Here is a 14,343-nt window from a genome sequence, read left to right as displayed (position 1 = left end):
AAATGTTTTGCAAGCATTAGAATGATTTCCTATAAGAAGAAAACCTGATGAGCATCTGAAGTCTACACCGAAGACGCCATATATTGGAGATTCCAGTTTTGGACATTGTGTCATCCCAAGTACACTGCATTGATTTCCTCTAGATCAGGGGTGTCAAACTTGATTTCATTGGAGTTTTGTTTCACCTCGGGGAGCGTCATGGTCAGCATGACATCACTCATGTTAGGGGGCACCTGTGATGGCCCAAGTGGTCTGACAGTGAAAATGGGCTCCCGAGCTCCGTTTTCGCTGGTAGAGGCATCGTAGGTCGGTCCTTCACTGTTTCCATGGGCCAGATCTAAGCACCACACGGACCGGATCTGGCCCTCGGGTGTTTGACACATCTGCTCTAGATACTTTACTTGATTTAATTATTGCTTTCATTAATTAATTAAAATTCACCTTGGCTTTCTGCTCACATATTAAATCAGATGTGCACGCTGACACCCTATAACCAACAATATATTGCCTTAAAATTCAGTTGGCAGTTGAAATTGAAAGAGGATAAAATGGGAAGCAGATTTCACGTATCTTTATATATGTTAGGTTCATGGCTTCTTTCATGAAAATCATATTTGTGGTTCTAATTTATAAGGCAAGCTGTGAATTCTTACACCCAACAGGAATCACTCTCAGTTAAATGCATTTCAGCTATCAGCATTTGTCTACCATTGTTTGAAGATGGGACAAGAATGTCCACAATGAAATATTTGTGAAAAATCAGCAAATTTTGGACTCTGTTTTCTCTTTGTACTACTCTTTTCCCACAGAAGCAATCACAATAACTTCTGGACTGCTAAAAATTCAGAAAAACACTAGATGGCAGCAAAGAAATACATTTTTCTGTAACCTTTTACAATCCAATGGTTAGCCAAATGCCTGCAGCCCAGCTCTATTATCCTCCTTAATACTGTCCAACTGAAATTGATCAGACTAGCTAAACTCATAAGCTAATTAACCATATTCATTCTAACAAGGAATAGGACATTCTTCTCCAGCATACTGATATTTCATGATTCCCTTGGTTCATACAGACAAGTAGAAAATGGGTGGAAATGTTTCATTCTAGGCAGGAGCCTAGAATTAAATATGTGATCTCATAAAAATCCAGAAAACAAACTGACCAGAGAAAAGTCTTCAACCCAGCCTTGCTAAAAATTGCTCTTAATTTTTAGATGTGCAGAGAGATTTTCTAGGCATCAAACATGCATCTCTTCCTTGGAGCCTATGGCTGTATCCAAAGCACATCATATTCAATATTAGCAAGACATAGAAAAATTCAGCTGGGCTAGAATCTTTCTACAGGCCATGCCTGCTTCATACAAAAAAGATCATCTTCCACAGAAATGGAAATGAGTATTTCATGTTGACATACTATGCAGAAATGACCAATATGTGGTCTTATTTCCAAACACTCAAGTTGGCATCAGAGTTTCTGTGCATGCTTTAAACAATCAGTTAGTGTATATTCATAATCTCCTAATGCAAAGACTCAGACAGCCGAAACCTCTTCACCCTGTGTTGAACCTTTGGCTGACAGACTCCCTGAGACATTATCTGAATCTAGCAACTCGACAATGCTATATGGAGAGCAATCTTCCAGGCCCACCTTGCTACAGAGCCAGCCACAAAATCCTTTCTCCATATCCCTCACCGCATGCCACCAATCTCCAAAGGCCCAAGAGACTTGAGTTATTGCTGTATAAACGCCCAGAGAGAAAGAAACCACCATGATGAAGATAGGATAGAAGATAATCAGAAATGGGCAGAAGGTGATTTTGTGCCAAAAGGTCCTCTCTTCGTTGTACACCAAGAAGACATTGTACCAAGTAATGGTCCCATAGTAAAAGGAAACAATAAAGGACATAATGAAGATAATAGGGAGGCAGGCAAGGCTCCAGAGAAGAATGTGGGGGCCTTTATCCATCCCAACTTCACAAGCCTTCGTTTGAGGCATTTCTGTTTTTGGAAGCTCCTTTGACCGAGCCAGTTCTTGCAGCTCTTTGTCGGTGAGTGTAACATGGATGTCGACCATCTGTCCTTTCTTCTTTCCCCTTGTGATGGTTCCAGTTAAAGTAACATACCTGCTATCTAAAGGTATAGCCCAGGAACCTGGGAACACAGAAGAGCTAAATCAGTACAAGACAAAAGGCAAAGCCGAGATTTACTGTTTTGATAGAAATTCCACTGCATTTTAGGCAGATTTCTCTAACCTGGCATTTTCTGGGTAAGGTTTTTTTTTTTGACTTAACATGATATGTGAACCTATCTCCCAATGCTTCAGTAATCCTTGTGAAGCAAGCCACTCTTGCAATGGATTTAAATAATCCTTCCTTGGCATGGGGTAAATTGAGACTTACTCAATCACATTCATACCTGGAAAGCTTATCCAGGGAAAAGGTATCAAGCCACTAAAGCGTATCATGTTACTACACTAGCTTGGTATGATAGTCATGGTATTATGTAGCATAGAGCTGTTGTTGATCAAAATTGGAGATCGCCAGGCTAGGGAAAGTTGGCTTAAGAAACGGTAAAAGAAATGAATAAATTAGAAGGAAGAGGAGGAGAAATCAATCCAAACAGGGAGGAAAGACAACTCATACGCAGGAAAATATTTTGCTTAAAATAATATATCTACCGGTATCTTAATTTAGTCCCTGAATAGTTATTCTTTTTATATGTCATTTAAAAATAGAAAGAACTTTCCACATTTCAATTAGGAGACTGTGTAAGAAAATTAACATAAGCTTCGATCAGAGGTGGTATTCTACCAGTTCGCCCTGGTTTGGGTAAACCGGTAGTGGTGGCAGTGGGAGGCCTAGCCCACCTACCCAGACATCATCACGGACACTGCGCATGTGCAGAAGTGCCATGCGTACGTTCCTGGTTCCAAACCGGTAGCGAAGGTAAGCAGATTTCATGCCTGCTTCAGATATAGGATGAACTTTTAATCTAAGGCACTGACAAACATGCACACTACATTGAAAAAAATCTGATCAAATACAGTACAGAATGTAACTGAATGGCACAAAAAAGCCAGAACACCATTGTAACGTGGTTTGTTTGTCAAAGTATTGTGCTTCTCATTCTAAGGCTGAAAATAAATAGGTTTTTTTAAAAATTGAATTGCAAAGTTCTTGGCTAAGGTTTCCCTCTTGTTGCTTCAAACTGGGCCCTAATATTTACCCCGTGTATCCTTTTCAGAATCCAGATAACATACTAAAAAGCAGAGACATCACCCAGCCAAGAAAAGTGTGTATAGTAAAGGCTATGGTTTTCCCAGTTGCAATGTATGGCTATGAAAGCTGGACCATAAGAAAGGCTGAGCACCAAAGAATTTAGGTTTTTGAACTATGATGCTGGAGAAGTCTCCTGCAAGTCCCTTGGACTGCAAAGTGAGCAAACCGGTCAGTCCTAGAGGAGATCAACCCTGACTGGTCTTTAGAAGGCCAGTTCCTGAAGATGAAACTCAAATACTTTGGCCACCTAATGAGAAGGAAGGAGTTTCTGGAGAAGAGCCTAATGCTGGGAAAGATTGAGGGCAAAAGAAGAAGGGGGCGACAGAAAATGAGCTAGCTGGCTGGCTGGAGTCACTGAAGCAGTCAGTGTGACCTTAAATGGACTCTGGGGGATGGTAGACGACAGGAAGACCTGGAGGAACATTGTCCATGAGGTCGCAGTGGGTCGGACATGACTTTGTGACTAACAACAACAATCCTTTTCAGACAGTATGGAGAGTTATGAAGTTGACTTTGATATAGATGTGTAAGATCCATTACTAGGGCAATGAGGAATGAAAAATATTTTAAGTGCACAACAGATATATAATATTTGGTAGCATCTTAAATCACTGAACTATAAACACAATATAATCAGACTTGCAAGATTCTGTTATTCTAGCCAATCTCAACAATAACAGTTTTAACCTTTCTATGGAGTTGATTGCTTGGTCTCATCTACCTATTGAAGTAGACAGAGAACAAACAATATCCTTTGGGCAGATAATGCAAACACTATATAACAAAACAATATCATCAAGTGATACTGATGCCACTTTACAGATATGGAAATGAGTAGTTTTCAATAGCTTCTGCGTGGAAAATATAGAAGCAAAACAGTATTGCCATGCTTTTCTCCATTTTTTTTTACCAAACAGAAGGCTCTGGGAATCAAGGATTTATGGATGACTTTGTACAAAGGTCTGTATCTTGTTTGGGCTAAGCATGATGTGTGAATACAGCTATAGTGGCTTGCAAACCATGGATGATGGCTTACAATGTAGAAATTCAGGGACTGCAGCTTGTTCAAGCATTGACTGCATAACTATGGTTTAACACATGTGTAAACTGTACTATTACTAGCTGTAGACTGTACAAAGTTAGCACCTGAAAACTGAGCAAAAATATATAATTTCCTTCCCTAACACATCTATTGGAACAAATAAAACATGAACAAACATTAAACCACTTATTCCGAGGAATTTACCATCTCCTAGAGTATGTCCCAAAAATTTGGAGCCTTCCTCGGAAGTTTTCTCACCCCCATCCTCTTCTGCCTGTTCTTCCACCTTGTTTTCCGTCCCTGACCGATAAACGATGATTGATTCTGGCCTGGACTCTTTCCTCCTCTTTTTTCTTTTTTCAGTGCTGACTTCTCCCTTGAAGGTCACAGCTGTAGCCACAGCTCTATGTAAGGAATTGCAAGGAGAGCTCTGCCCCTTGTTCTTGCTCTCCCCAGAAATGTGGGCTTCTGGCCCACAGTTACTCTGAACTCTTTCACTGGGCATCTTCTTTATCTTCTAAAATGTTTTCTCTTCCCTTATGAGCCAAAAACAATAATTGGAAAAGGGATGTGTTCAGTTCAGCAGTACAAATAAATGCCTTTCCAGTCTTCAATGAATTCCGTCTGCTCTGAATCCTAAAAGTGAGAGGAAAAGAGAGAAAATGCTCAGGAAATGTGACCCAAGTAAGACTATAAAAGCAGCAGCCTTGAGATGAATTTAAATCCAAAATTAACACTCCTACTCATCACGCAAAGCCATCTGGGCTTTGCACGTTGCATTACTCTGGCGTTAGAACCACATCTGAAGTCCAATGTGTATGTTGATTTGTACAATGTTTATAAATAGCCTCTGGCCGGGGCCATTTCAGAAAATTGTGAGATGGGAAAGGAGATTTTATTTCTAAGGAGTCCAGAGAATTTTCTTCCCTCCTCCCAAATCTCAGGTTAATTTAGGTAAGAAAAGAACAAATTAACATGGTTTTGTAGTATTTGGATCAGAGACTCTCAGGCTATTAAGAGGCCAGAATGGAAATCTTTAAAAAATAATAATCAGAAGTCGATAAATAACAAGCCAATATTAATGCTCCCAAGAAAACTATGGTTTTCCCAGTGCAACTCTCAGAAATCAAGCTCAATGAGGGCATTTTAATGTACTTATTGGAAAAGTATATTTCAACCTTTCTAAAACTCTTTGTTTGATAATTAATAAGAAAAGCACATTGTTACTCTACATGCAAGAACTTACACTGGACTATTCAAACCAACTGTTCTGGTTATCTGAATAGTGTTTGCGAAAATTAGGTTTGGAGATCATCTTCCTGAAAATCTATTTCACTTCACTACCAAGAAATGTATAGATTTCATTTGTTCTGGAAAAGGCTGAGCTGGGCTGAGCCAGGTTTATCTCTTAGATGATAAAGCTGCAGGAAGTAGCAGGGAACTCGGAAGCTGAAAATCATCTCATAAAGCACTGACAAGCTTCTTCCATATCTAGTAAATTTATCTGCTGTATATAGATGTGTTCATGAATTCAACAAAAGGAAACGCTGAATCCAAAGATATTTTATTTTTATCTTATTAAATGATGTAACAAGTCAGATTAAAGACTAAACACTGCCAGCAGTAAAGAGAAGATAAAGAACAAATAAAGAATAAGAGATGATCACCAGAACAACTGAATGGTATGCCGTTGAGTTATATGACTCAAGCCAATCTGGCTGGCTTAACAAATAATGACTTAGCTAGTCAAGGCTCAGCATGATGCATTATCTCACTTTTGTTGCTTGACCACAGCAGACAATTTCAGCCAATTTCAAATTGACCACAGGCACCAATTTCAAAGCAAGGCAAGTTTGTAAATATGGCCAGGTTTGCTGGAGCACAGTTCATTGAAAAACCCATCTTGTGATTTCTAAGCAGCCTGAGCTTTAGCTTGCAAGCTGCAATGTCAATGGGCATGCAATGTGCTAAACCCCAAATCAAATAAACCATATTATGCTTTTTGTAATGTGCCAGTGTAAGATTATCAGATGGGAAAACAACATTTTGGGAAGTGTTGCTTATCACTGTGCAACAGTGATATTGAAGAATGAATGTAAGACAAAAGGAAAATGTTCACTCAAGTGATATAAAGGGCAAAAGAAAAGGTAAGCATCCTATTAAAAAAAACTTGTCCCAATTCCTTTCTGAACTATGGTTGTTTGATAAAAAGACCCATTTTGCATTTTCATAATCATTTGTTTCCAATTATGTAAATCAAGATGGTCCAATCTGAGAAAATAATTTCTCTGTCACTAATATAATATTAGTCAAACTTATCCTTCAGAACTTCATTTTACCCTTTCTATACTTTCATGTTTTTTCCTGACACTTATTCTGGGTTTTATTTCTTTAGCTTTTGAGAATTTCCTTTTTAGAAACATATTTATACAGTATTGAATACTATAAACTATTTTTTGTGTAGTCCCTATATATCTATTTGAATATCTATAAACTTTTTATGGCAGTATATTTAATCTGATTAATTTTGTTCACACATCTTCTTGAAACATCTCTATCATTGATTTTTATTTATTTATTTTAAACCACATTTCAGTTGAGTTCAATTTTTGCAGTAAAAGAAGGGGAAAGTAACCACCCTGATATCTTATGAATTGAAAAAAATGGAGTAATCTGATTTATTTGAGTTTATAAGAGAGTGATTAAAATGAAGGAGATTTAAGTTACTCAATAGTTTAGAATACTTGACTTTTATTCTAACCATTCTTAAATCTGAGTTCACACTGGTAAAATGGAGATATTTTTTCTGCAGAATAAAAATAATACATAAAACTGTTTTCATATACCAGAAAGTATATAAAAGCTACTACTAAAATATAGATGCTGTATGTGGACATATCTATTCATGTTATGCTTCTGTTTAAATTTGCCTGCTTTTATTTAAGAAATAAATTAAAATGATAATGCTTCTAATGAATTAGACAGGCCTGTCTGCTTGAATATATTAATCATGATTTGGCTTTCCTATTGCTGCTCCAGTGAACCTTTGCACAGAAAAGCTAGGTTCCCACATTGCTATTTAAACCAACCTGAGTCTCTAAGGCAAATGTGCTTTGCAATCTACCCTTGGATTATAAATAACGGCCAAAAAAATAACAGCATGTCTTCCCACCGCTTGAAAACTTTGACAAGCCCTAAAATTAGTTTTATGAAGTTATTTGCGGGGGAGAGGGATGTGGTGCTGGTGGTGAGAACCATTTCTTAAAAGGAGAAAAAATATGGCTGTCCTTGCATGGGCAACAAAATTCTGCCCTCTTTGCATTATCATCCACCTCCTTGCTATCCTCCTTTCCCTCAAATGCTTTGTTACATCCTCCAGTCACCTCTGCCTTAGTGAACAGTACGAATCCAGATTGTGTAAATGCTCATGTGGCCATTTTTAAACCACTGCATAGGAATACCTCTTTTTCTGTACATTTCTGTAAAAATCTGTTTTTGAGAAAATAAAAGGATTAGGATTTCAAAGAAAAGAATATGAACAGAGAGATACTGTAGAGACAGTAGCAGCAGCAGCTGAGTTCACAAGCAACAGACAGTAGTCTCTCTATTGCAAAAACCCCTGGGAGTGTTTGCTATGAAAATAGGGAATTTTTAGAAATAGGGAATTGACTGTTACTATGCAGAATTCTTCCAGCCTGCTTTGTTGAAGTTCTTGCCATTTCTTTAGATAACTGCCTATTGCACAGCACAGTCTGCATACATTCTTTATAAGAACCTTGGTAAATTAGAAGTGTGTCAATGTATGAAATGCAATGGATATGTAATTGCCCAAAGAAACATTGAGACAATTTGTAATGTAGAAAGAAGCAGTTAAGTGATTTCACACAGGAGAACCTGTTTAAACCAGTATCACAATTAATTTCAACAGAGGTTCAGCATTGGAAGAAAACCTTAGAAACAGTAATATTTATTTTTTACACAAATTTGCAGAGGTCAAACATCTATGTCTCCCCAATTCAGCTATTACCAAAGGAGATTTAAGCTGTCTTCCCAACCTGTTGTCCTCCAGATGTGATGAGGTTCGGCTTCCACAAGTTGGTAATGCTGTGAGGAGAAATCCTACTGCATCTGGGAAACCTCACATTGGAAAAGACTGGGTTAAACCACAAATGCCTCCAAGCACTTTTGGGCAATCTTGAATTTTAGCATGTTAAGGGTTTCAGCATCGGGATGGCAGGAAAACCTTAGAATGGTACAAAGAAACAATTTAAACAGATCTAACAATGAGTTTCTAAACACAGCTAGTTTTTCTGAGTTAGTTGAATCAATGCTGAATTTATGCTTACAATATATTTATTTATTTATATCACAGTTATTGTTTTTATAAATAACTTAAGATGGTGACGATACCTAATATTCCTTCCTTGGGCTGAGAGAGTGTCACTGGACCAAGAACACACAGACTCCTTGTTTGTAGCCTGGTGCCTTAACCATTAGGTCAAATTCCTGTTATTGTTGAATAACTGTAGATAAAAACTGCATTATAGTTTGGTTAAATGTATGATTCCCATTATGTGATATTGAGCAAAATAATATCTCTTATGTGTAATTTGTACCCACTTATCTTGTAAAGTCAAACAAATTTATTGGAACCCAAAACTGCCTATTATTAAGATACTAGTTCAAAAAATAAAAGCTGTTTCCTGGTAATTTCATGAATATGACCGTGTAGTAAACTTGGTAACAGTACAGAAGTGATCTGCTGTTGACTTCTTCTGGAATGTTTATCAATTTCCCAGTCTAGCTTCTTGCTCTGGGATTTTCATTGAAATACAATTAGGTCTGATATTGCTTAATCTTTTGAGCCAAGCTCATCTATTTATTGCCTTCTATTTGGGCTCCTGTACAAAAGGCTAAAATGGTAATATTGCTAAGGTTTGCAAATTTTGATATAGCATGGTTTCCAAGAAAAATCATATACTTCCTGCAAAATGAACTACTATATATGAAATCTGTACTGTAGAACATTATTTTTTTAAGTGCATGTATATCTAAACATAGTTCAAATCATATTTTTACAATATATTTCTATTGTAAATTAAAAAATGATAGCTTGTTCATGCATCTTCTATCAATTCAAATTAATACTTTTCAATGGAATTAGCTTAAACATTCACTTGAAATTTTCCAAAACTAAATTATTTATATTATGCATGAATGACCATAGTCCCAATGAAGTGCAAGAAACCTGTTAATTGAAAAATAAATATAAACCAATGAATTAACAAATAGCAAAGCAATGTGAAATTGGGTAATTTACTTTACTGCTGTGGAAATCAGTAGAAGCGCGTTTAATACAGGGCAATACCAATAGTTCTTAAAATGTACCAGTTACATCAGGCTATGCATCTCACCAGCAAACTAGCATTCTAAATCATAAAGACCTAGTTTTTCTAGCCCAGATTAATGTTTCTTAGGAGACTAATAAACTATGTTATATACTCCATCTCAGACATGATGGACATACAAAAATAATAAAATAGGATTGGTATGCATTATTACAGTGTAACAGGGAAGGACATGCAAAACATGAGTGTTTCGCAATCTTAGCTACTTTAAAATGAGTGGACTTCAACTCCCAGAATTCTCCAGCAGCATGGTTCAAATGCACACATCTTGACTTAAGGTTGAGAAACACTACTTTAAAGTAGTTTGGAATAAGCAGGTAAGACTAGATAAAGCATTAGATGGAGATGGCATGTAAACATTAAATCCCAGTATCCTTTATTAGTTAATATCAGGTGAAGGATACCTAAACCTTTTCTACCACTCTCCGAAAATGGAAGCTCTCAGCAAAGCAAACCAGGAATTTCAAGAACCATGTTCAGTAGTGTTGCCTTTGAGCAGATGTCAGGGGAAGTAAAATCTTTCATCATTAGAGTTCAATCTTTTTGATAATTGGCGGGTTGGCACATGAAAAGCATCGTCCACATTTTTGCATCTTTTCCTTGGTTAAATGATGATAGATAGAGGATGGCTTTTATTCCATGCTCCAGTTATTTTAACACAAATGCCTCTTCAGTATAATCACATTAATTCGCTAGGATTTGGGGGCAGGACAGGATTGTATACTTTCAATATACTGTATAACTCGTCTATTCATTGCATCCGATTCTTTTGAACTCTCTCCAAACACTCTTTGCTGCCATCTAGTGGACATGCAGATTTTTCTCTCTAAACTGATATCAATTTATATTCCAGTTATGGAAATAAATCATAGATTACCTACATTATAGCTATTAAATTGCATTTGCCTTCATGTACCCATAGTTCAAGCTCTTGCATTTAGCTTTCATACTTCAACCAATATTGTATCGATAAAAATACCATGATTTATTTTCTATGTTCTGTCAGCCTCTGTTTTGCTGCTTGCTTTTCGGCTGCCATTGAAACGGGGAGGAAGGGCATGGTATTTGGGTGAGGGAAATAATCTGTACAGGAGGACTGTTTATTGGGAGTAATTCTCACCACCGTCTGCGCATGTAGCAAGGAGGGGAGTTTCCTGCCAAGGCCAACTGTCCGGCATACCAACCTGATGATTTTTGAAGATGTCTCCCACCTGACAGCTGTGGAGATATTGATTGGACTATGGACTGGGGTTACCAAGGGGAGGGGAATGGGTCATGTATTGATATCTAATGCTTTTGCGCGCTTTTGCTCAGATCCAGCTTAGCTTAGCTTAGCTTCTATTTACTTATAACCAGTAAAAGTACTCTTAATTCTGCAAAATGGAGTTGAGTGGTTTCTTTCTTGGTTATTAAGTGAAGCAGCATCTGACATTAAGCTGGATCTCATCTCGCACCCATCCCGGAGCTGACACCTTCCGAGGGGGGTGCACCCAAAACCTGAAGAATGTCCCACCAGGACAGTGATCAAGAAGATGATATGGGAGCAGCTGCGTCCTCCTGCCCTTTGGAGCCGGAGCGAATGGCTGGCCTGCACTTGAAAAAACGATCCGTTCGACCCAGATGGACTTGGGGAGTGGGACGGAAAGAGGACCCCGAAGAACCTTTGACTGGAATTACGATGAGGAGACCCAGAAAACCAGTGGATGACTGGCGGGACCCTGAGGAGGAGAACCTTATGATGTCCCAAGTGATGAAACTTTTTGAAGAGGCGTGGGAGAGGCGCCGAGCCTGTGAGAGTGTTATGGAGAGAGAAGCCACTCTCCAGGAAACAGAGGAAAAGTATTCAGAAACCTTGGCTGATCTGAGAGAAACTGGAAGGGCTGAAGGGGGAGCTGAACAAGATGACCCAGCGCCTACCCCGATCACAGCGGCTAGAAACATTCCAAGAGGCCCCCTCCCCCGCAGATGCCAGATGGCTAAGGTTCCTCCCTTAAGTGTAAAATATGGAGGAGAATAGAAAGATCTAGGGTTCTTCATTGTTTAAGTATGGAACTATATGCAAATGTATGGTGATGGAACTGATTACTGATGAAGCGAAGGTAAAAGTTATTATGCTGGCTTTGGAAAATAAGGCAGCGGCATGGATGGTGGGCTTGCATAACGCTGATTCCCCACTGTTGAGAGACTATAATGGATTTATGGCCGCTTTGAGAAAACACTTTGATGATCCCCTCACAGAACGTAAAGCTAGAATTAAGTTCAAAACTCTTACCCAGGGGAAATGGCCAGTAGCTGATTATATACAAGAATTTCATGAGCTATCAGCTTTTATGAGGGGTTGGTCTGAAGAGGCATTATTAGACCATTTCACTGATGGGTTAAACAAAGAGATTTACCGGCATTGTGTGAACCGGGGGCCTCCCTGTAGGCTGCAGCCCTGGTATGAAGCGGCTGCTGATGTGGAAATTGACCTGGCCAGGCTGAATTACCAGGGGGAGAGTGAGGGCGAAAAATCCCCGCCTGCCAAACCCCCCCAGGAGCCCCGAAAGGAGGAAGAAGTGGATCTGCAAGCAAACCAAAACCCTTCGTGTGTTTCTGCTGTGGGAAGGAGGGGCATCGTGCTGTTAATTGCCGCATCAAAATGGCCCAAAAGGTTCCCCCTCAGAGAGAGAAAAGGCTGGAAAAACCTCCCAGCAAGAAGAAAGAACCTGCCCTGAAAGGGGAGGAACCATCTCAGTGTTTCAGCCCTGGTGAGAGGGGGGAGGAGACCCCTAGCTCTTCGGAAGAAACCGAATCTGACGATGAACACTGGGTAAGTTCCCGAACGGGACCCATGACTATTCCAGTTGAGCTTAGGTTGCCATCTTCTGGCGCACAAGAGAAAATTCTAGCTCTTTTAGATTCCGGATGCACACGATGCATTATGAGCCCGGAAATAGTAGAAAAATTGGGATTGAAGCTGAAAACTTTAAAAATTCCAATCGCTTTTTGCCAATTGGATGGTTCTATTGCGGGAGGGAGCCCTGCTCATTTTGTTACTGAGCTTATTGAGATGTGGATGGGGACCCACCAAGAGACAATAAGTTTTATTGTAGCCCCAGCAATGGACCGGCCGCTTATATTGGGATTGCCATGGCTGCGTAAATGGAACCCACACATAAATTGGAGGAAGGGTTGGTTGCGCATCCGGTCTGCTACGCCCCCTGATAAGGATGAAGGGGTTCCAGAACCAAATAAAACAGACCCCAATCTAGCAGCCAGAGAGCAAGAAAAGATTGAGGGGGAGGAAAAGATCCCGAGAGAGTACTGGGACCTGAAAGATGTTTTCAGTGAAAAATCTTCAGATAAATTACCCTCACACAGGCCCACCGACTGCAGCATTGATATTCTCCCTGGGGTGAAGCTCCCTAAACCTCAGATTTATTCAATGACTCCTAGAGAAATGGAGGAATTGAGAAAATTCATTGACAAAAATTTGGAAAGAGGATTCATTGAACCTGCTAGGCCCCGAGTTGCAGCTCCAGTCTTATTCAGAGAAAAGAAAGATGGCTCCTTTCGTTAGTGTGTGAATTTTAAAAACCTGAACGGGGTATGTGTCCAAAATCTCTACCCTTTGCCATTAATGAAGGACATGCTGGCCCAACTGGGTAAAGGGAGGATTTTCACAAAGTTAGATCTACAAGAGGCCTATTACCGAGTCAGAATTAAGGAAGGGGATGAGTGGAAAACGGCGTTCAACTGCCCTCTTGGCTGTTTTCAATTTTGTGTTATGCCATTTGGACTACAGGGGGCGCCAGCCATCTTCATGCAGTTAATTAATGAAGTTCTGCATGACCACCTTTAAAAGGCGTAATGGTCTACCTTGATGACATCCTTATTTACATGGAAACGTGAAGAACACGTGAAACTAGTTTGCACAGTACTAAAAAAAACTTCGTGCAGCGGAACTGTATGCTAAATTGTCTAAATGTGAATTTCATCAGAAGGTGGATTACCTGGAATATCGCATCTCCCACAAAGGGATAGAAATGGACCCAGCAAAGGTCCAAGCAGTCACCAAATGGGCGGCCCCCCGCACCCGCAAACAGTTGCAAAGTTTCTTAAGCTTTGCTAATTTCTATCGTCAATTTATTCCTTCCTTTGCCAAAATTGCCTTGCCCATTACGAACCTCCTAAAGTCAAAGGGGGAGGCAAAACCTAGACCGGGTAAACCCTTAAACTGGACTATGGAATGTCAAGCAGCATTTGAAAAATTAAAATGACTTTTTGCGGCTGAGCCAGTTTTGAAACACCCAGACATGGATTCACCATTTGTGAAGACGCTAGTGATGTTGTGCAGCCCCCAAAAAACCCCTCCGCCCCAGGAGTGAGGGAAAAGGAGGTTTCACAGGCAAAGCCAAGCCTTTCACTTGTTTCCGCTGTGGGAAGGAAGGCCATTGTACCGTAAATTGCCGCATAAAATTGGCTCAGACTGCCCCACCCCCCCACCCCTGGAGAGAGGGAAGGCCCTGGGCAAGAAGAGGGAAGCTGCGTTCGCTGCTGAAAATGTTCGTCTGACGAATTGGATGAGGATGAGTCTCATTGCTGGGTAAGTTCCAGAAAGGGCCCCATGCTT

The 14,343-nt window shown here is 39.7% G+C and overlaps 1 protein-coding gene across 5 annotated transcripts in view; it reads right to left on the bottom strand.

Moving 5' to 3' along the window:
• Positions 1-42: 42 nt before the first annotated feature.
• TMEM169 (transmembrane protein 169) overlaps positions 43-14,343 on the bottom strand; it is a 29,634-nt gene continuing 15,333 nt past the window's right edge. For 2 of the 5 annotated variants that reach the window (XM_087712394.1, XM_087712405.1), the window contains 3 exons: positions 8,348-8,563; positions 4,525-4,956; positions 43-2,151 (listed from right to left, as the gene is read on the bottom strand). In XM_087712394.1, the coding sequence (XP_087568520.1) occupies positions 1,532-2,151; positions 4,525-4,825 (921 nt within the window). In that variant the 5' untranslated portion in view covers positions 4,826-4,956; positions 8,348-8,563 and the 3' untranslated portion in view covers positions 43-1,531. The remainder of the gene's footprint in view (positions 2,152-4,524; positions 4,957-8,347; positions 8,564-14,343) is intronic. The other 3 variants (XM_087712414.1, XM_087712423.1, XM_087712399.1) reach the window with 2 other exon arrangements.

This window comes from Thamnophis sirtalis, unplaced genomic scaffold, assembly GCF_051295495.1.
Source record: "Thamnophis sirtalis isolate CommonGarterSnake01/CBP01778 unplaced genomic scaffold, rThaSir2_p1.2 scaffold_1, whole genome shotgun sequence".
Lineage (NCBI taxonomy): Eukaryota > Metazoa > Chordata > Lepidosauria > Squamata > Natricidae > Thamnophis > Thamnophis sirtalis.
This window is presented reverse-complemented; position numbering and strand designations above follow the sequence as displayed.